At 34.7% G+C, this 23,969-nt stretch overlaps 2 protein-coding genes across 2 annotated transcripts; both read right to left on the bottom strand.

Annotated features, from left to right (window-relative positions):
• Window positions 1-4,235: 4,235 nt before the first annotated feature.
• Window positions 4,236-6,335, bottom strand: LOC111917235 (UDP-sulfoquinovose synthase, chloroplastic). Its single transcript, XM_023912905.3, has 3 exons — window positions 6,178-6,335; window positions 4,808-5,862; window positions 4,236-4,722 (listed from the first exon to the last, which is right to left on the bottom strand). Exons 2-3 carry the CDS (start codon window positions 5,840-5,842, stop codon window positions 4,321-4,323), a joined length of 1,437 nt encoding a protein of 478 aa, XP_023768673.1. The 5' UTR covers window positions 5,843-5,862; window positions 6,178-6,335; the 3' UTR covers window positions 4,236-4,320.
• A 557-nt stretch (window positions 6,336-6,892) lies between these two features.
• Window positions 6,893-10,560, bottom strand: LOC111917236 (T-complex protein 1 subunit beta). The gene is made up of 11 exons (XM_023912906.3): window positions 10,401-10,560; window positions 9,480-9,525; window positions 9,308-9,364; window positions 9,155-9,220; window positions 8,930-9,041; window positions 8,700-8,828; window positions 8,430-8,617; window positions 8,282-8,358; window positions 7,709-8,194; window positions 7,318-7,633; window positions 6,893-7,234 (listed from the first exon to the last, which is right to left on the bottom strand). The coding sequence occupies exons 2-11, from the start codon at window positions 9,483-9,485 to the stop codon at window positions 7,088-7,090; spliced, it is 1,584 nt and encodes a 527-aa protein (XP_023768674.1). The 5' UTR covers window positions 9,486-9,525; window positions 10,401-10,560; the 3' UTR covers window positions 6,893-7,087.
• Window positions 10,561-23,969: the final 13,409 nt, after the last annotated feature.

The following is a 23,969-nucleotide window of genomic DNA, read 5'->3' as shown; positions in this document are numbered from 1 at the left end:
TAGTCCACTATTAAATTCCCAAAAATCCTCCATATCCACCAACAATCTTTACATTGCAATTTATACATCAAAACAGTAGTAAACCATGATAATCTCTTACCATTTATTTTTATATTGATCAAGAAATTAATAATTTTATTGATATCGAGTTAGTCCTTGAATTCTTTTACTTGCATTTTACTACTGTTTCTTAATTGAAGTCATTAACTCATGTAATTATGACTTATATCTTAATTGTATCTTATCCATCTTTAATTCAAACATGCGAGTATAGTTTCTCATCATCTTAGAAACTGTTAACTAACTCAATTCTTTCCAAAAGAAGATATAATCAATAACCTTTACCTTGATTCAACCTTAATTTAGGTTTGAAAAATCAAATATCATACTACTTATATAAGATTATAACAAGTGGATACTATTAATTTTTTTTCTTAATCATCTCTCTTTATTTTGACACTTTTTTTTATCTAATGAGTATAATGAATAGAGGGATAGATAAGAACAAATTGTCGGAAGATATTTGATTCTCTGTAGGTTTATCTTATTAATTACACTTGAATTCACATTCTTAAGGTTTTACACACACAAATCGCACCCTAAAACGCACACGACTATTTATGGAAGGTTTGATATGACTTTTTTGGCTTAAATCTATGTTGGTCAAATTTTAGTCAATGAGTCAGACCCAACTATTTTTCAAACACAGGCCATGCCTAAATTGGCACTAGGTCAACTCGGATTGTGCCTTACACAAGCATGCACCATTTTTCATTTTCATTCCAGCTCGGACCAAGATATTTGGCACGTTGGCACCCCAAGTCTGCACCCAATTAAATTTCCCTTGGGTCAATTTTCTCATGTTTTGACCAAAAATGTTTGCTTAATGTTCATACAGTTCGTATATACGAGAAAACATCTTTGCAATAGTCAAATATCTCATTCTTGATCACATCGTGCTACTTTCCTAATGCATGCTAACTAGGGATAAAAACGAGTCAAGCTACTTAGGATCGACTTATTAAAAGCTCAATTTAAGATCGATTTTAAATGAGCTCGAGCTTAATATTACAATTGTTTATTAAACAAGCTTGAGCTCAAGTGTTACTAAGCTCGATTAGGCTCGACAACCTAAACAAGTCTGCATATATATAATTGAAAAAATTGTTTTTTTATTTTTATACGTTAAAAAATAAGTATTTAACCAGTACCATTTCATTTTCAGGGAATTAAGGTATGTCGTATGAGTCCAAGCCGAGCCCAATCCCGTATAATTATTCATGAGTTGATCTCGAGCTCCGTATCATAAGGCTCGACGAGCTCGAGCCGAAAAAAATTTAAACAAACCGAGTTCGAACTTGATTAGGTTCGGGTTCGGCTGAGTTCATGTGCGATCCTAATGGCCGGTCCATATCATACGTTTTTCATGCCCTGGGCAAAAGGGGTTGGCTAAAAAGACACCTCATTTTACCATATAGACAACCTAATTTAATTTTGAAATATTTTTATTGGTTGAAATTGAATTGTTTTCCGAAAAAACTGATTATAAGTAGTTAACTATAAGTTGACTTTTTAAAAAGTAGTCAATTGGGTGTCCAAGGTGTGTCTTATTAGCAACACCCTGGGCAAAAACACTTATTGATGCCCCTATATTTGTACCGAACCCATATACAACGTAGAGTAGTAAAACCAATTTAAAATCATTTTTATATATAAAAATTTTGTTTACATACAAACAAAAACTTGTTAACATCACCTAAATTGATGTTTTTATGTTGGTATATTCTTTATTGCAAAAATATCAATTATGCTGGACAATTCAGTCTTTCTTAGGCCATTTAGTCTGCATATAAAACCTGTATAATTTTTTATTTTTAAAAACTTCTTTGTTACGGTTTACAATGGATGGAGAAAGCTTGGTATTGCAACAAGTAGATTTGTTTCCTGTGATATGTAAATTATACTTTCAATCCTTCTAATACACATGTAAATTATTGGAGAAAGGCACAAAGCATACTGTAACAGTAATCAACTCAAAATCAAACAAATTAATATATATATATATATATATATATATATATATATATATATATATATATATATATATATATATATATATATATATATATATTAAAAAAGTTCAAAGTTATGAATAGTTAATTTGGACATTTTTTTGTCAACTTTGTCATTCATTCTTTAGCCATTTTGACATTTTTGGTCCTTGCAATAAAAAATTTTACATTTTTTATGAACCTTTTAATATTCAAAGTTTGGCCATAAAACTTAATGGAATTGACAACTTTGGTCCCTTTTTTAAAAACTTGTTAATTCTAACCCCTTTAACTCTTTAGTCATTTTGACACTTTTGGTCCTTGTAGTCAAAACTTTTACATTTTTTTATAAAAAACACAAAAAATGGCTCGGGACAACGGCCGGGTTTTTCCGCTAAAAGATCAACAACGAGTTAGGAATAGTGAAACTCACGTTTTTTTAAGTGTTTTCATACTTGCACTTTCTGTGTCTGTTATTTTTTTTCTTTTGGTATATTTTTTCTATATTGATCTTCGTTTTTAACTTTTTTGTTTTTTTTCCTGCATTTATCCATCTCCGACTGTTTATCCATATGAAAATAATCTAAAGTCAACTAAAATAGTCAACAACGCCTATTAATCTATAAACAAAAACGATACTCAAATCAGACGCACACGGCCCATGCAGAGCATGGGCAACATATCTAGTTATCATTAAAATACTCAAACAGCCAAATTCTATTAACTAGTGTTGGTTCATTGTGAGAGCAATTAAACAAATCATTTAATTACTCAAACAATATGACTATTTCTTAATTAATGACGACAGATTAAATCGTTTATAAATTATAAAACAACAACAAAATGTGTACTTAAACTCTATATAAGAAAACTATTGCTTCACAATATTGACAGATCCAAACAGCCAATTAGTCAAATACTTGAAGGACTTGGTTATGTTCGAGCTACTAGCCATACATCGCACATGCCACAACTTCAATGAAAGGAAGAATTAAAAACAATGATTAAAGAGATTAAGAAATTATCTCAGAAGTAACAAGTAAGAAAGTAGAGATGAAACTTGAAAGAGATTACATATTAGATACAGAGTAAAGAGGAGAGCATATGGGAATTTATAATAGTTAAATCTTTGATTAATTGATTTATCAGGGAAATCGCAGCAGGATAAAGATGCAAGTTAGCGTTGATCCAATCGATTCCTCACGTCTCCTCGTCTTCTTCAATTCTGTCGGACTCCTTGAATTAGGCGTGGAGGTTGTTTTTTCCAAAAAGACGAAGGCATCTACTTGTTTCTTGTTAGCTACTCTCGTGCATTCTCAGACCTACGCCCTTATCAAGTTGGCTTTATGTTGTGATTATTATTTTGGGCAAAAAAAATACATACGAATAAAGAATACATAATTTTTGATGCCCCATCATTTGTTACTGCCTTGGGTCATGGCCTAGCTCGCTCGGCCTTTGGGCCGGCCCGCCCTGTGTCCAACTTTCACCTTCTGATCTTTTAAGCCTTCCTAGGTTACAACATTATTCAAATGACATAATTAGGCAACTCCAATGGTTTACTTCCTTGATTCATGCACATTTACATCAAATTTTCTTAATGTCTAGTAATGTAATAAATAACAACATACTTCGGGGTTTTTTCCTTCTTGTGTTGAGATATTTTCACCATACCCATAACAAAGCTTCATATAGCGTGTTTGAACATTGTCGCTCGTCATATTTAATTATAAAAATGGTTTTTGACATCATTTTACAATCTTTCCCAAATGACACCCTATTTTTTCCACATTTATAACCTACACATCATATCATCAGTTCCAAAAGCTTTGTTTTCACAAGTTCTCCATGTCAATAACCAAAACCCTAGGATGTCTCGCTAATAATTCTAATCATAGGATTTGGAGTAGTTTATTATTATTATTTTTTTAAAAAGTAATTAACCGAATTGAACACTTATAGTTTATTTCCTTTTGTCTTATTTTTTAAGTCAAAACCTCTACTTAACAAAATATATGAAAAAACATTCAACTCTATTCATGACTTGACTTGAGACTTTATCTTCAACGCCTTGTATTAAGATCTAAAGCCCTGATCAACATAAGATCAAAACACTCAAAAAAAAACCTCCCACGTAAGCATAGGTTTTCAAGTTTCTGCGTCATTTTTAGCATCACATTAACATAGTTTAAAAACCATAATCTCATATTTTAAAATCGTCCAGTTCTGAGTCGAGTTCCCAAAGCAACTCACCAAGTACATAACAATATTAAGCAGATACAGTTTTTGGCTTGGCCCCAATCTTTCTCCAAGAAACACTCGGCATGATTTGTTTCGTGTCAACTCGGTCTTTAAACTGAACAGCAAAATTGAGGAGTGAGTCAAGAAGTGAGTCAGACAGTAGATGTGGTTCGAGTCCCAACTCAATGAGTTTCATATGCTTAGCATTGTAGTAATGTTCCTCTGCTTCAACTCTAGGGTTAGGCACAGATATCGTTTGCACTTCAATTCCAAGCTTCTCTCCCGCTTTTGTAACAAGCGATGCAAGTTGATTCACTGAAAACTGCTCTGTGAATTGATTAAATACCCGAAATTCACCGCGCTTTGCTGGATTTGAAATCGCAAGCTCCACACACTGCACTGTGTCTCTAATGTCTAGATAACCCCGAGTCTGTTAAATGCAAAAAATAACAATGTACTTTCATTGATTTGTTTAGACAATACATTCAAGATAATAAGTATATGAAATGACGAACCTGCCCTCCTTTGCCATAAACAGTAAGGGGATGGCCCACTGCTGCTTGAACACAGAATCGATTCAAGGCTGTTCCAAAGATACCATCGTAATCGAATCGGTTGTAGAGTTCTTCATGCATCTCGGTTTCAGCTGTTCTTACACCATAAACAACTCCTTGATTCAAATCAGTGGCTCGGATCCCCCAAGCTTTACATGTAAATGCGATATTGTTTGAATCGTGTACTTTACTCAAATGGTAAAAGGAGCTTGCTTGTTTTGGGTAAGGTAAAGTGTCTGTTCTTCCATTGTGTGTTATGGTGATATACCCTTCTTCAATGTCGATATTTGGTGTTCCATATTCTCCCATTGTCCCGAGTTTCACCAAATGGCAATCTTCAGAGAACTCTTTGATAGCAAATAAGACGTTGAGGGTACCGAGGACATTGTTTTGTTGGGTGTAGAGAGCTCGTGACCTGTCAATCATGGAGTAAGGTGCAGATCTTTGCTCACCAAAATGAACGACTGCATCAGGTTTGAAAGATGTGAAAGCTTCTGATAAGAATTCAAAATCACAGACATCACCAATGTAGAGGTTTATGTCTTTTTGTGTGAGGGATCTCCACCTTCTGATACGATCATGGATTGATGAAATGGGTGTGAGTGAATCGAGCCCGAGTTGATCATCAAAATGGCGGCGAACAAGGTTGTCAACAATGGCAACTTCGTAATTTTTGTTGGATAAATGGAGGGAAGTGGCCCAACCACAGTAACCATCGCCGCCAATGACCATCACACGGGTTGGCCTTGGTTGTTCGCCGGAGGTTTGGCCGGAGGTGGAGTCTGGTTTTGTTCCGGGTTGTTGGAGAGTAGTTGCACGTACAGAGAAAAGTTTCTTTGTGTTGTTTTTGTTTAATGAAAGGGTTTTGAATGGTTGGATTGAAGTGCGTAGAGTGAGTGAAGTTGGGAATGCAGATGAGCTTTGTTTCAATGATTTAGGGCTGGTTTTGGAGCAGGAGATGTTCAGTGGGCAAGAAGCGGAAAGTAGATGTGCCATTTTCACATCCAATTTAGTACCTGTAATATGGATTTTGTTAGATGTTATCTGAAACAATTCTCAATTCGTAGCATTTCTGCTAGGTTATCGGTTTTCTAACCCTAAAATTCAACAAGTAAGAACTAAGAAGCAGAAATTAATATAAAAGAGTAGGTTTATCTTCAATTTATCAGAATTCAAAATCATCGAATTACTCCATTGATGATTATATCTACTTTCCATCAGTGAATACAATAAACTAAGATAAGAGATCATTTTCAATTGCCGACTACGAGCAGAAACTTGCTTAACAAACCGAACAAAAACGAGCATAAATGAGAGGAAGTTTCATATACCTGCCGAGTAATAACTGATGAAAACAGCACAAAATCACTTGCAATTTGCAAATCAGTGGTTCTGGATTCTGAACTTGGTTTTTGCTCTGTTATCTCCTCCTTTCGTCCTGATTAATAACCCAGAAATTGGGTATCAGGCGGCATTGTAATGTGGATATTCCGCTTATACCAATGCTGCATGTTTGTAAATGTACATAAATGATCCTTCAACTTTGCTTTACATGATTTTGGGTGACGCAATTTGTAAATGGTCTAAATCCTTTTCATCAAAACATTATTTTTCATGACTTTCTTTTAAAACCATTGAAGGACACATTTTCAAATACCACATAGAGCACCAATTGCCTATTGAAATTTATGGTTCATATGAATATTTTAGGGCAAATAACATCAAAACCCTTATGTTTGTAAGCTTTTATCAATTTTACCTAAAATACATTTTATCAATTTTACCTAAAATACGTATTTTAAGTATATTAATACATTAAATTTACAACTTTTTTTTTTCAATTTTACCCTATTTACAAATTTATCCAGTAAAACTAAAAATTTCTATCGAACTTAAGGGTTTTAATGAACCAAACTTAAAAGCTTTTTACTAGAAAAAATGGTAAAGCCGAACATTTCTATCAAATGCAAAGGTTTTAATAAACTAAAGGGTAAACTTGAAAAGAAAAATAACCTAAAATCTACAAAAAGGTAAAACCGGAGAAACTTGAAAACTAAAGGGTTTTTATGTTATTATCCTAAAATATTTATGCCTATGGTTCCCTTTTTTTTGGTCTTACAACAAATAAGACGTGATCTCACATACAAAAAACAACCAAAACATATTAAGTCCACTAAATCCACCAAATCATGTCCACATCAAGTTCATTATTAATCAACTAAAAACACATAAACTACATTTTTACATTCTATCTTCTCTCCTCCTTGGTGCACAAGTGATGATTTCATCAACTCTCAGAATCATTTCAGCAGCTTCTGTTGCAGACAACAACACACCCTGCTTCACCTTAAATGCCTCCGATATCCCCAACTCCGCCATATCTCCAACCTATTTGTAAACAATCACAGACCAAAAAGTTAAAATAATAATTTTCTACAATAAAACTTAATTTTATAAAAATAAAAACTTACAGAGCCCGTTATCACATCAATCCCAGCATTACTCTCCTGTTTATGATGCTCAGCACGAAGCCTAGCAATCAACTCAGCACTATCTAAACCAGCATTATCAGCAATAGTTGTTGGAATCGCAAGAAGTGCACGTGAAAAAGCTTCTATCGCATGAGATTTTTTGCCAGGTGTCTTTCTTGCCAGCTCATCAACCGCCTTGGCCATCACCATTTCCGGCCACCCACCACCCAAAAGAACCCTGCTATCATTCACAGTCTGAGACAGTACACATAAAGCATCATGCAACGATCTTTCAGCTTCATCAAGTACATGAAAACTGCAATTCAAAACATTCAGTCAAAATTCAAAAGTTAAAGGTAGTAAAGTGAAAATTGGTTAATAATTACATTACCTTGCTCCTCTCAAAACAATGGTACAGGCTTGACCCATTTGGACACCGGAAAAGTGGATTAATTTATCTTCACCGATCATAATTTCTTCAATAAGTTTACAGTGTCCGAGTTTAACAGATTCCGGATTATCAAAAGTGGATGCAATTTCGCCACCTGTCACTAAAGCGAGACGTTCGATTCCTTCAAAATCAGCATGTTCAATTGCGAGAATGCCAGAATCTGCAAATAATTCTTCGGGAAAATTGTAGATTAATTGTCTGTTAACAAAACAGTTGATTCCATGACCGATTATTTTTTGTACTTTTTCTCTCATTTTCTCCTTTTCAGCTCCTTCGATTTGAGCAACTTTTGCCATCGAGTCGACTCGGACACGTGCCCCGTAGATTTTTACTTTATCTGTGTCCATTGCTGTATTTGCAACCAAGATTTTTGCATTTTCTATACGTTTTGGTTGACCTAGTCCAATCTTTTTGTCTAGAATAAATCTGCATAAACAATATTTTTAACTAATTAAGAACCATAGAATAAAATAATAATAATAATAATAATAATAATAAGATTTTGAGACTTACCCTTCATCTAAAAACGAATCTTTTAGTGACCCTCCGGCTTTCTTGATGATTTGGATGGATTCCAAATTTGTGCTTCCCTAACATATTGAAGATGAAATGTATCAACTTTTTGAAGTCACAACAATGAACAATGTAATGAACTAGTTACTTTTAGCCTCATAACAGCATCAACAGCCAATTTTGCAAAATGTTCTTTGTCCTGTGAGAGTATCTTTGAACTCAAAGTGGTCTTTGCAATCCTCATTAGGTCGGATCTAAATTTCTCTGCATCCTTTTTATTATCCATAACTCTGGCCAGCAATGCATTACGTGCACAGTCAGCAGCCATCCGGAAACCTGAAATAAGTGACCTGGCATTTTAACAAATATATACACTAAAGAAAAATGTACATTTAGAAAAAAGGGGGTGAAGAAAAACCTGAAATGATTGTCATTGGATGGATTTTTGATGCTACTAACTTTTCAGCCTCCCTCAAAAGTTCACCAGCCAAGACTACCACTGAAGTAGTCCCATCACCCACTTCATCATCTTGAACTTTTGAGATGTCTGATTATTAAACTAAGAATTAATTCTTTTTTTTTAAGAAAATCTCAAGTTGACATGATAGTTAGTTTAGCTACATAAATAACAACAATTTATAAGGATACCAATAAGGACTTTGGCAGCAGGGTTGTCAATATGGAGAGACTTTAAGATAGTGGCACCATCATTAGTCACAGTGACACTGTGTCCTCTACCAGTGGATTGTAATATCTTATCCTGCAAAAAGGTAATAACTTCAATTGATTAAGTAGATGGATATAAATATCAAAATCTTGATGCATGAATCACAAATAATAAGAAACAGGCTTGGATTTAAAAAGGGGACTAACCATTCCTTTAGGTCCTAAAGTTGTTTTTACCAAATCAGCAATTGCCATGGCCCCAACAAAGGATGCCTGAATCATGAAAATAGGTTGTAATAATAATTTGAAAATTGAAATAAAGTCAAATAAAATAAGTCATGGGAGACTTAGAAGGCTCACCATCCGGGCCCGTTCACCCTTTTCTTCAGTAGCTTCATCTTTGAAAAGTTTTTCAACCTGAGATGCAAGTCAAATGTTGACTACCAAAGGGAAATGATTGGGTATAAACAAGACTTATTGCAAATTTGTAAGTTGTAACTCCAACAGTTATGAAGATAACATAGTAACATACAGCCATTAGAAGCAAGAAATCCAATAGCCTTGAAAGTTTTTATGATCTGAAACAAAAGAGATCAAGTTTCTAGTTAGATATAATATAAAAGTAGGAACTTTAAATTGCTCTGTACATTGCACATAAAAGAATAGGGGAAAGAACCACTTGGGCAAATGAACTTTCACCATAAATTCAAAACAAATTATAAAGTAATGATAACAAAACAGCCCATGGACTTTTAAACAGATAGCAAATAAGCCTTTTCAGCTGATGTTTAACTGATTTCTTGTACTCTTTTCTTATTCATTTTGCACGTCCATGGACTTATTCATTTTACCCTGGGTCAAGCAAAAAATATGATGGTGACAAAGATAACTAGGGGTTTCAAGATTTTTGTTTCTAGGGTTTCCAATTTGCAGACATAATTCTTGATAAATTCAGGTTTTCTATTGAAAAGTGAAAACGAAAAATAAACTATTCTTAACAACAGATAGAACAGTCACTTTGCCAATTTTCACTAGGAAAGAGCTAATGTTGACATGTGTATTCGTAAAATCTAACTTCTGTGAGGTCTACAGGCCTTTTTGTCATGTTCAAGTTTATGTATACATGGTCATGAGGACAATCCGAGAAGCCTGACAACCGGATCAGAAATGTACATTAACAACAGATGATATATGACTAACAACGTAGCTCCTACAGCAAAAAAAAATGTGACAGGCCTTAACAATTTCAACTCCACGAGCTTCTTTTAACTCGTAATTCGTAATGTCACGGAAAATGATAAATAAATCAAAGATTTACAGCAGAACTGCATTTTATTTCACTAAATTTCTAGTCACCGCAAAGATTCGGATCTTCAAAGATGCATTTCCTTATGCTAACAAGAATGTGCCTATAGAACAAAATAATCAAGAAAATTCTGAGGAAGAAACATACTTTTTTCCCTCGATCTAGCGTCTTCTTCGAAGTCTCTCGTAATATCACAGAAAACGTCCGAGTTCTTCAGTGTTCAGTAGCAAGTGTTCGTGGGAATAAATTTAAATCGGTTTTAAATTAGGGCTGTTTTCTACTGGGCCCATATCATTTTAGATTCCCAGCCTAATCCAACATTGTTGCTGGTAGGATTCGGTCTTTCGGATGAAAATACGGATCAAATTTTATAATTTTCAGAATGGGTCAGTTGGAAAACATGTTTATCATCAATAGGTTAGGGTTCCATGATATATGTTTTATCTTTTTTTAAATTTTACTGATAATTGTAGCAATAAATACTGTTAGTGTAATGTATATTTTGTGTATTTATTTATGAATTATATTTCAGCTCTTGTATAGGCCGGCCCATTCCTTGCATGTATTATTACTACATAGATTTGTCTTGTACAATATAAAAATACTTTTAAATAGCTTTTTTTTAGTTAATTGAGATAAATTATTGATAAGTTAGGTTTAATGAGAAAGGAATATTCCCATAAAATTATCATGTCTTCATGGGAAGAACGATATCAATATATCATCTTCTAAACCGTCTATCTCTTATCTCTCTCTCTCTCTCTTAGGATGGGAATCATTTTGATTTATGGTTTTTTAAGTTTCATTCGTTTGAAATTTTTTAGGTTCAAACCAAATTCAAGGCAACTCAAACCAAATTACAATTCGGTTTGGTTTAGTTTTCAAATCGATAAAACTAAATTTTAAAGTAAAAAATAAGTCCAAACTCTCAAATATAAATATCTAAAATTTCAACCATCAAATATAAAGTTCCAAAAGAAAAATAAAATACAAAGTTTCAAATCAAATATAAAATACAAAGTTCCAACTTACAATACCAAATCTCAAGTTTCAAACTTGTTCCAAGTGGCTGCTTCATGTGTAATTGTATGACAAGCTTTATGTGTACTTGTATATCATGAATGAAATAGAAGGGTGTGAGTCGAACAAATTAAGGTGTAGATTTATGATGTAAAATGAATGGTTTAGAGAAGATCGTAGAATAATTTATAACAAAATTTACCTATAGAGAAAGTGAGAAACATACTTGGATTTCAAAATCGTAAGCTAGTATAGACTTTACATTTTACAATTTGGACTTCATAGACGATGGCGGTGGGCGTAAGGGTGCGGTAGCGACCACCTTTGTAGTCAGCAATCGTAGTGAGTAGTGACGTTCGAAGGAGAGGATAGTAGGTGAAGGTGTGATAGTCAATCGACAATGCGCTAAATTCAATTATGCTAGAATAAAGCGGAAAACAAAAGATTAAAAGATTAAACATGTTGGATAACGATGCCAATCATAATAGAGTCGGTTGCCAAATGAAGGAGACTGTAACGCCGCATTTTCACAACAAAAAAATTACATTTTTATAAAGGTAAAACTTCACAATTATAAATACATTTTAAGAAAACCATTTATTCCAAATTACATTTGTCGAAAATCAGAGCAATATAATAAACGTGGAATCCTCAATGTTGCTAATGAGTGTGTATGTAACGACCAAAAATCATGCCATAAAAATTTTTTGTTTTAGATATATAAATCGTTAATACATATTATTCCCAATAACCAGGGTAACAAAACATTTAACATAACATCATCAAATCAGAGTAGTTTGTAGAATACGAAAATAGGTGGTGTGTGTTCTGCAATCATCCAAAGCTCTCCCAATTGAAAATTGAAGTAACTGAAACATAAACTAAAAACCGTAAGCACGAAGCTTAGTGAGTTTCCCAAAATATCATAAAACATACAAACACAGATTATCATGCAACATACATATAGTTGTCATGAACTCCCCCCATGGTCTTTATCTAGTATGACATGGGTTCCCTCATGGTCTTTACCTGGAATGTCATGGGTTGTCCCCCATGGTCTGATATTCAAATGTCACAGGCTCCCCCTGGGGTCTTCCATTCAAGTATTACAAAGACAACTAACATACCACATAACACGTAATGGGTCGGAATTGGTGCCTTCAACCCATGGATATAGTGAGAAGACTCACCTCGAATGCAGAAGTTTACTGAAAGAAATCCCTAGTTGCTACCATGACGACACCTCCGAGCTATCAGATCAAAATAACACCCAATTAGCAATTGGGTTCCATTCTAAGGCCCACCATCCATACTTGGGGTAAAATGACCATTTTACCCCTGACCCAACATGCATCAAAACTGAGGCCTAAATCCAAAAGATCCACAAAGGCCCACTAATGGCCCAACTTTCCAAATTGGGTCCAACCCAATATGGGCCTTATCCTAAGCCCATAATTTCCTTAGTTATAATTCTGATTACCTCAAGTACCCCCTTAGAGCAACTTGGTCAAAGATAGGGTCAAAAGTCAAGGTTAACGGCCCGAGTTGACCCAACACGCCAAGTTGTCCTTCAATTCACTGTGTTTCTCCATTATCTATAAAGTCGGGGAAAATCGAGCTAACTCGCTGAGTTTATCCATAAACAGTCGAGTTTGCCAGAAACCCAACATTTTAATACATTAAGCTGACATTATCGACTCTAAGAGCTTCACAACTCAGATCTCAACCAAAATTAGATCTAGAGCGGTAAAGTTTCCAGCTTTACCCCTAAGAACCACTAAAATGGGTCTAAGCCCAAACACTAGACTTAAAAGAGTGAGGGCTTTATAATACTATTTTAAATAGATTAAATGATATTTATACTAAACTAATGACGAAAGTATTCAACACTATTCTTATAACGACCGCATCGTCGATACCTTTCTAATGATATATATGTAACACCCATGTTTCTAGGCTAAGCATTAGTATGATGATGTAATAGTTAGGGACAATAATTGTAACCCATCTTGAAGTAATAAAGAATAATTATTTGAGTATTATGTGATTTATGTGCATTAAACTTGTTTATAATGATGTAATAAATTAAGAATAAAAATAAACGTCAAAAATAAAATAATAGATAGACCGAATATCTATAAAGAAAGTTGTAGTGGATGTGTTAAGGATTCCGAAGATATAAAAACACCGAAATAAGACGTATAACGAAGAAGTTATGACCTGTCGAAGTTTCGCAACAAAACCGGCACAACGTTGTGTGACGTAAAAAGTGAGTTTGCGATAAAATACTTTTTAGCCTTAGCGATCTAAACGAAAGTCATAGTATATGTTAAACCAAGAGCATGCATAAAAAAACGCCAAATCTGACTTTGTATGGGAAGTTATGATTTTTCTAATATTTTGGCATAGTAGTATGCAGCCTGGAATTCGAAGTTTAGATCGACTGATTTTTAGCCGACACAACCCAAACAAGAATCGAAGATCTCGTTAATAAGAGCTTAATAATAAAAAGACAGACGAAAACGGACATCAGATGACAAAGTTATGAATTTTTAACGGACTTTACCTGTCTAAGACTGTTAAAATATAACTTTAAAAACAAAGTCAAAATTAGCCGGCAGAGTCTAACCAAAAGTTGTAGAGTACGTCTCCAACGCGTGGATATAAATAATGTCAAAAACGGAGCTCGTATGCTAAAGTTACAGAATTTAGAAGTCGTAAGTGGGCTGATGCGAAGTGGGTGACGTGGCACGATCCGAGCCCTTGCTTGCTCCATATGGTCCTCGCTTCGGATGATGACAGGTGCCCCCCTCGTATGTGCAGCGTACTGAGTACGCAGAACGTACTACGAGGAGTACGCCCAACATACCAAAGATCATGCTCCCTATAAAAAGGGTGTGAGGGTTTCCATAAAATCTCACACCTTAACCCTTTTCTTTCTCTCTCTAAACCTCTCCCAAGACTCAGTACTTCCCAAGTGCTAAGAGGTGAGTCTCAGAGCGCCAGAAGGCTCCGAGAAGAAGAGCGTTTCAGCGCGGAAGTTCTACCCCCTCAGAGTCTGGTTCCTAGCCAAACCTCCTAGTAAGTGAGTTATGCTTACCCTACTGTAAGTATAACTTATTTTAAAGTTTATTAATATTATTATAAACTTATAAAAATAAATATATTATAAAATATAATATACAAAGTGTTATTATAATATATTTTAACTACTCGCGGTATGTGGTGTAACATCCCAAGTCCAGGTATATTCTATAAAAACCCTGACCTTGAGCTTTTGTTCATTTTTGACCCTTAATTGAGAAAAGAGTGGTGAGCGAGTATGCGGGGCATACTTGAGAGTACGCTTAGCGTACTCGTTTGCGTGTTTGTAACGCGGATAGCCACCTAGTACGCTATGCTGGGCGTAATAGGCGCAGAATGAAACCCTAATTGTGAGCAAGCTCCTTATTTAAAGGACATGATAAACTCATTTATGGCCACCATTCCCAGCCACCAAAACCTCTAAACCCTAATTCTTCGTCCTTGTAGCTGGAGAGTGCATTTAGGAGCTTGTGAGTACATCTTTGTGATCTTGAGGTGGAGAAAGAGCTTGGAATAGAAGGAGAGAGAGACTAGGAGTTTGGATCTGAGCTTAGCCAACGTGAAAGGCTTCCTAAAAAGGTATAAAGCTTCAGGCTTTCTTATCCTTTGCTTTGGTTCATTCATTTGGTGTATTTAGGGTTTTAGTCCAAAAGGTGGAGACTTTATGAGTAAATGAGCTCTAAAGGCCTTGATCTACCCCTTTTCAGTGTATATAGTGATATAGAGTCATAAAAATTCCATCTTGGACGTTAAGAGTGATCCATGCATGAGATGTGAGCTTCTTAAGGAAAGGGGTTGTGTGTTTTGAGTGTTGGTGACCTTTTCATCCATGCAAAGGCTTAAAGTCACTAACTTTATGGATTAAGGGACATTAGAGTGACCAGATCTAAAATATGAGTCCATGTCTTAACTGATTAAGACCAAAAACATGAAGAGTGTGAAACAGGGGCGTACGTTGGGTGTAACCCCAAGTACGCGCAACGTACTGGTCGAGCACCCCCGATTCAGTGTGTCAGCCGAGTACGCCCAACATAGGGAGGTGGTACGCGCAGCGTACTCCCTACTGTTGGATTTCGTTAACTTTTTGGGTTTGGTCAAGATTAAGGACTATTAATGTGACATCCCCATTTTCACGGCCAGAAAAGACCGATTTTGTTTATGATTTATAAAAATCAAAGTACTTCTTTTAATAAAAATGTTGCAGAATTTGTTCCCAAAAAAACACGATAAATACGTTATTAAAAAACATTTTCGAAGGAACGTATTTTATTCATTTTAAAACGTTTGGGATGTCATCGTTAATACAGAAACATAAGCATAAACAGAACTTACATTTATTTACACTATTGATCTACATCTCTTTAATTGCTCAGTGTAATGTGACTTCATAACAACACCTGTGACATAAATAAACTGAGTGGGTCAGGTTGGGAAACCTGGTGAGTACATAGGGTTTTCAACCCACAATAATATAATTATTATGTTTAAACAATTAAACAATCAACCCAATTACCCATCCCCATTATCTTCCTTATTCTTAAGGATCTACCCTAAGAATCCGCTATTTCTCATTCATTCATTCCTAAGGATCATCCTAAGGAAACAACATGAATTCCATTGTTGTCAATGACACATTGGTCAAGCGCAGCTGCTAATATTATCACTTAGGCGCAGCTACCAGAATTTGGACATTTTCTATGAGGCGCTTCTGCCAATATTGACCTTTAAACGCTACTGTCATGGTCATAAGACTCCCTATTAGGCACAGCTGCCGATATTGTCCTTAGAGCGTAGTTGCTAGGACGTTTAACGTATATCTAAAACATCTACGGGTTGTGGCGCAGCTGCCAGTGCTCATCTATAGGGTACTAGGTCCACTGTTGTCAATGTATACCTATAGGGCACTAGGTCTGCACTACTAGTGTTCCTCTATTTCAGCTTTTATTCCTCATCATTCATCTACCCATTTTTACCCTACATATTTTGTAGATATAAAATACTTATACAGTTTAAATCATTGAAAACATGTATAAAACGTTCATCCAGCATAGATAGCAATTATTTAGATAATATGCACACATAGCATGTAATTTATGTAAAATACTTCATATCTATGTGTAAGCTGAAAGGGACCATGCACTCACTTGAAAGGTGGTGACTCAGCACTTGAACAGCGCTTCGATACTCTCAAAACGATTTCCTTCGATAAAACCTAGTATCAATACCACTAGGGTTTAGTCTAACGATAACCGCGACTAATTAATAGTCCAACTATTATTATTATTATTATTATATAAGCGTTAAATAATACTCAATATGACTCATAATAATAGCCCAAATACTTATTATAAGGTCCTACTAACATTACTATATTAAAACATAAGCTATACTAAAGATAGGTTAGGCGTGGCTCACTTACAGCGAGTTTTCTCGAAAATCGGGCTTCGCTGGAGTAGCGTTTCTGAGCCAAAAGGCTCTTTTCTCGGGACTCCGGGAGCCTCGGGGGTTCCTTCGGGTGCTAGGGGGTTTACGTAGGCTTTAGGGGGCTTAAGGTAAGCTAGAGAGAGAGTGTAGAGAGAGAAAGAAGCGGGGAAAGGTGTGAGAAATGAGAGAAACCCAACACTTCTATTTATAGGGTGAAATCCTGACGAACTCGCAGAGTAGGAGGACCTACTCGCCGAGTTGGTGCCACGTGTCATCATCTGATGGCTTTCCTTGGGGAGAAAGCCTTGGCCCATATTCAACCACGTCACCCCTTTTGCAGCAGCACTCTGCCGACTTCTAAGCCCCGTAACTTTCGCATACAAGCTCTGTTTTCGACGTTATTTATATCCACGCGTAGGTAAAATCAATATCTACAACTTTCGTTTAGACTCCGTCGGCTAATTCTCGACCGATATTAAATTTAACAGTAGGAGGAGATTAGACTGCTAAATGACGGCGAAGAATTCGTAACTCCTTCATACGGACTCCGTTTTCGTATGTATTTTTACCGTTGAGTTCCTACTAATGAGATCTTCAACTATCATTTAGGTCGCGTAAGCCAAAAACTGCTCGAACTAAAATTCGAGTTTCGGGTCGTGCACTGCTAAGCCGAATCTTAGAAAAATCATAACTTCTTCATACGAAGTCAGATTTGGGCGTTCTTTTTATGGATTTTCTTGGTTTAACATATTCTACGACTTTAGTTTAGATCACTAAGGCTAAATCTCGCTCTATCGTAAATTCACTATTTATGCTTCCCGGTGCCGTGCCGGTTTTGCCGTAAAACTTCGACGGACCATAACTCCTTCGTTATAACTCGGATTTCAGAGTTCTTTATATGTACGGAAACCTTGAGACATATTCTACAACTTGGTTAAGACTATTTATTATAAAGAATCTCTTGCCGAAAAGTCGTTTTTGACACTTATTGCCTCTAAATTGACTAGCCCGGATCTACGGGCGTTACAATTAAGCCTATGGAGGGGTAAAATGGTCTTTTACCCTTTTGTGAGTTGTAGAAGGGTTAGTCTAGCTTCTTGAGGGCCAATATTAATTAGGGATAATTATTATGTGTTAGGCGGAGTCTAGACCAGTGGGTAGAGTTCGAGATCCCGAGTACGAGATGTTCATTCACTAGCTTACGAGGTGAGTCTTCTCACTATACTTACCTTGAGTGGTAACTTATGTGTGACCAGTGGGTCTTATGTGCTTGTGTTTAGTATTGAGATATCCTGCTATTTGTATTGTGATATGTTTATTGTGTATTATATTGAGTTGCTGAATTGAGGGACCAGAGGGTCCACCTGAGTTATGGGACCGGAGGGCCCCACTGAGACATATTGACTGGAAGGTCCTACAAAGTTATAACATCGAGTGGATAATGTGTGATATGTGGTATTTTGGGGAACTGACTAAGCTTTATGCTTACCGTGTTATGTGTTATGTGTTTCAGGTAGTTTCGAGGATCGCGACAAGGCACCGGCATGATTGTACACACTGGCGAGAGATTGTCTTTATGATTATGGGATTTGTGTTTTATTTGTTGACATTTGAGACATATGTGATTCGATAACTATGAAATGAGTTATATTGTGTTTTTAAAATGAGAAAAATTCTTTGAAAATTTACGTCGTTACACATGGAATCTGGTTTGAAGGGCCGCATAGGTTTGTTGGATTTCAGAAGTGCTATAATGCCAAAATGGTCCTGCCCTCCGGTGTTTCATGTCTGGCCCCTATCTGTACATAGTGGTTGAAAAGTATTGTTTAACACTTATAAAACAACATCGTTCGCAAATAGTCACAATAAATATTATAATAAAATCTAGCGGTAATGATACTAGGTTCGTCGAAGGAAAATAGAATTATTAGAAGTGAAGCGCTGCCCGAGTTGGGAATCATCACTTTAACAACTGAGTGCATAGTTACTTTCATCTTACAAATTGATATGAAGTATTTAATATAAATTACATGCTATGTGTGCATATTATCTGTGTACTTGATATTTACGATGGATGAACAAAATATACATGTTTTACTTGATTTAAATTGTATATGTATTTTATACCTATGATTATGATGAGTAAAGATGTGTAGATGAAATAGATGATGAAAGAGGAAATAAAATTGATGAGAGACCTTGATGTTTAAGATGATCCAGTCATCTAGCGAAGTATAGATGATGATCACAGACTATTCTATACAATCCAATGGAACGCTAGCAGGCTCGCAACCTGTAGGTGTTTTTGAACTAAGTGTTCACTAGATGTACTACATCCCCCTCATGGTTGCCTTATTTGACATACATTGCTGAGGAATCCCCTAAGCAGTGTTGTCATCCTGATGAAAATCCTTAGGCTAGGTCTCTTACTTTAGATGATTTAGGGACAGAAAGTGAGGATAACGGGAATGGGTAATCAGGTTGTTTGATTTAAAGAAATTAATAAACTTAATTATTGTGGGTTGAAAACCCTATAAGCTCATCAGGATCCCAATCCTGACCCACTCATTTTCTTGTATATAGGTAATGGCAAGAGAGCACATGAGTGATGATCTGATGATAGATCAATGAATTATAGGCCACTAGAATAAATAGATGTTGTAAGGCCTATGTTGTTTCTTTTTATGCTTTTTATCTGTAGTGACAATGACATCCCGATGTTTTAATATAATGAAAATATATTTCTTTAGAAATGCTTTGATAAATTCTTTATCATATTTTTGGGAACAAATTCTGCAACATATTTCTTCAAAAGTATATTTTGATTTTCCAATTAAGCATAAATAAATCGGTCTTTTCTGGCCGATAAAATGGGGATGTCACAATATATATATATATATATATATATATATATATATATATATATATATATATATATAATTTATACTTTATTTTAATATGTAAATATGCTATTATAAATTATAACTCGTTCATATGAACTCTGTTTTTGACGTTTTTTATATCTGCGCGTAGAGATCTACAACTTTTGTTTAGACTCCGTCGGCTAATTTTGACTTTATTTTTCGTTTATATTTTTTATAAAATTAAATGATATTGCTAAAATCAAAACATTCACGTACGGACTCCATTTTTGACATTCTTTTTCACAAAATTCTTATTTTAAAGAGTACTACGATTTTGTTTTTGGTGGCTTTAGGTAAAAGTCAATCATTCTCTTCGTAGGTTTTTACGCCATACATTTATTGTGCACGACTGACTTTTATATTTTAAAATCATATATAATTCATACGGAGTAGGATTTATACGGAATTTATATTTTCAGGATCGGGAAGACGTGTACTTTATATATATATATATATATATATATATATATATATATATATATATATATATATATATATATATATATATATGTGTGTGTGTGTGTGTGTGTGTGTGTGTGTGGCACACTTATTTTTACGATTTACGGACAATTCGGCTGTTTTTCCTATTTTATTATATTATAATAATCATGAAACACATAATTTTTATATAATTATTCTTTATTGCGTCAAATAGGTTATAATTGTTGACCTTAAATATTACTTTAGTTAAGATTATTTATCTTAGATAATCTTCTATAAAAAAATTATTTCTAACGCTTATTATATCTTAATTGAGTAGCCAAAATCTACGGGTGTTACAAATTTCCTTTCCAAAAATGATTATTTTTTTCACTGAAAAGGAGGACGTTGATGTGGGCATCAATGTTAGCTAATCACGCCAAGTTAGTGCACATGTGGCTTAAGGTGGCCGGTTTAACCTGTAAAAGGGGCAAAAACCAATATTTTTTCTTGCGAGTTTGCCTAATAAACAAATCCTTGCTTTCCCATTTCCTTCCCAAATTATTAATTTTTTTAGTGAAATTGAGGACGCTCATGTGGGTATCAACGTTAACTAATCACGCCTAGTCAACACACATGTGGCCTAGGATGACCGGTTTTACTCTTAAAAAGGGCAAACCTTGAAAAAAATTGCGAGTTTGCGGCATAATTGCATAAACGAGTCAAAATTTCGTCAAATGGTGAAAACATAAATTTCTGACAAACTTAAGACTTATATGACATTATCCCTTACATATAAGATAATTTACTTAATTTGTTCTTTAGAACATATATAACTTTCATTTGTTCATTTAAAACAAAAGGAATACATCCACCACACTATGGCCAAGCCGTTGATGTTTATACCGTGCATTGAATCTTCTTGCGGTGGACAACTTAGGCAGTAAAAAGAAAATGACGTAGCGCTTAGATGGCCGAGTGGAATGCGGTGTAGGTGTTTCTATTGGTCTTGCTTATATAATTAACTAGGCGAATGTCCGCGCGTTGCACAGAATAAAATTAAAACTTTTGATAATCTTATGTTATTGAAAATATTTATATCATTTATATTCACTATAAAATAATAATTATTACATTTAGTTTATATAAAATTATAATTATTTTGAACAATAGATAAAACAACGCTTATTAAAATCTAATCATTTAATGGTTTCTACTTATATTTTACGTATAACATAAGTTATATTTGTCAACTATTTTAACTTACTAATGTTATGATTTATTAATTTTTTTTAAAAAAAATTGACGGTGTTTTTAATTTCATCATGATGATTATTTAAATTATCAACAACTGTTTATAATCTAACATAATTTAATTTTTATTTTTCTATTATTTTTACCTATTATTATTAGACAAAATTGCAAAAATGGTCCCTGCGGTATGCATTTTTTTGGGGTTTTAGTCCAAACCTCGATTTTTTTGGATTGGTGGTCCTTTTGAGCTAGTTTCATTGCGGATTTGGTCCCTCAATAAACTGAAATTACTGTAATACCCTTGGGGTATTTATTTTTCATTTTTCTTTGATTTTTTAAATATAATATCTATTTATTTATTTTAATAATTATTTTAATAATAAAAATGGCCCACTTCTTTCTCTCTTTCTCTCTCTCTCTCTCTCTCTCTCTCTCTCTCTCTCTCGTTCATACCTCACCGGACCAACCTTCCCCTTCCTTCTTCTTCACTTACAACCAAGAACCACCGTTGCTGGCTACCGGAGCAGCTCCCTCCGCCACTCCATGCTGCCATGGTAAAAATCCACCACCACCACCGTGTTTATTTTGTCGAGTACAGCAGCCCCAAACATCCCCGACCCTTACTCCTTCCTCCCATCGTCTCTCACGAGTCGACCTCGCCAGAAGAAATAAAGAGAAGCAGCGGGAGTCGCCAAAGCGAGCACCACCGGCTGCCACCGTCGTTCTCAGCCCACTCTGCCCTCCCCTATCGTGACCCACTGTTTCAACCGCCTTCCTTATTTCCACCGAGGTAAATCACAGTAGCTGCCACCTCCTTCATTTGTGTCGGTTCTTAGTTCTTTCACAAGCTCCACCATTTGACACTTGTTGGAATCACTACCAAGATTTTCCAATAAACAACATTATATACAAAAGCAACTTCAAAAACCAACAAATTAAAGTCCATCCAATGTACCTGGAACGAAATCGGGGATGAGAGGGCCAAATCGGAGACCAAATATACAGATGTAGGTATACACAAAAACATACAGATGTAGGTACACCAAGAAATTAAAACCTAGAAATTGATAGAGAGGCATCTGGCCCCATCTTCTCTACATCACCATCGAGTTCACACCACACCTCCATTACAGACACCATCTTCTTCTCTACTATTCACCGAGATCCCCACACCACACCTGTTTCGTTCATTTGTTGATTTACAAACCGGATATTGATTCATCATCCAAATCAAATACCTTGTAATAACCTACTTACACTGCTCGATGTATCAGACTCAATCTGTTGAAACAAGGTCTGTTAAAAGAAAAATAGAAATGGACGAAGGTGGAAGAGGGAAGAAGGAAGAAGATGAAAGAAGGAAGAAGACGGTGGTTATGGGAATTGGGTGTATTTCTTTTTCTGGAGAGAGAGAGAGAGAGAGAGAGAGAGAGAGAGAGAGAGAAGTGAGCCATTTTTTATTATTAAAATAATTATTAAAATAAATAAATAGATATTATATTTAAAAAAATCAAAGAAAAATGAAAAATAAATACCCCAAGGGTATTACAGTCATTTCAGTTTACTGAGGGACCAAATCCGCAACGAAACTAGCTCAAAAGGACCACCAATCCAAAAAAGTCAAGGTTTGGACTAAAACCCCAAAAAAATGCATACCACAAGGACCATTTTTGCAATTTTGTCTTATTATTATTATAAATTGATTTAAAAACATCTGAATTGAATTTTAGTTATTATAAAATATAGTTTTCAGACACCTTTTATTTAATTCGATTCATCAATTTAGGTTCTTTTATATTTGTTATATTTAATGTTTTCCTTTTAACTATGTTAAAAAATATATATTGAATTTTTTTTAAACATTATTTGATATTTTACTTTAGGTTTTCAATTTTACACTAAATTTTTAGGCTTATTTGATATATTAATGTAGCTTATTTATTTAACTATATTTGGGAGATGGCTGACCCAGAAAGAAAGTGAGGGTTTCCAATAGTACCCTTGGCTTGGTTAAAAATTCATAGCTAATGAAGGTTACGGGATTAGAACTTAGGTCTCCCTTGTAAAAGGGGTGGTGTTTACCAGCAAGCTGAATGAGTTTTTGTTTTTTATTTCTAAAATAATATATTTAATGTCTATTATGCTGGAAGTTTTTTTATACATTATTATTATTATTATTATTATTTATTATTATTATTATTATTGTTGTTGTTGTTGTTGTTGTTGTTGTTGTTATCTTCATATTGCATAGAAACGTGTAGAGCATCGAGGTAAAATGATCATTTTGCACCAGTCAGCACATTCAATCAGATTTTCAATCAAACAGCATGATTTCTTACTCAGTCAGAATTTCTTACTGAGACAGACTTTTCCCGGTCAGCACTTTCTCGATCAGCAACTATCAAACGGGGCCTAAGTATATCATATTGATAAGTCACAAATTCTTCTATTTATGATAATGTTTACAACTAAAAGCATATGTAAGTTAATAAATTAAGTATATTGTATGGAAATATGAAAAGTTTGGAGTTTCAAATGAATGTGGTGAAAGAAAAAATATTTCCTTTATAATATAGTATGATATGATATG

Source organism: Lactuca sativa, chromosome 3, assembly GCF_002870075.4.
Source record: "Lactuca sativa cultivar Salinas chromosome 3, Lsat_Salinas_v11, whole genome shotgun sequence".
In the NCBI taxonomy this organism is placed as follows: Eukaryota; Viridiplantae; Streptophyta; class Magnoliopsida; order Asterales; family Asteraceae; genus Lactuca; species Lactuca sativa.
The sequence above is the reverse complement of the archived record's forward strand: the minus strand, read 5'-3'. Positions and strand labels throughout refer to the sequence as shown.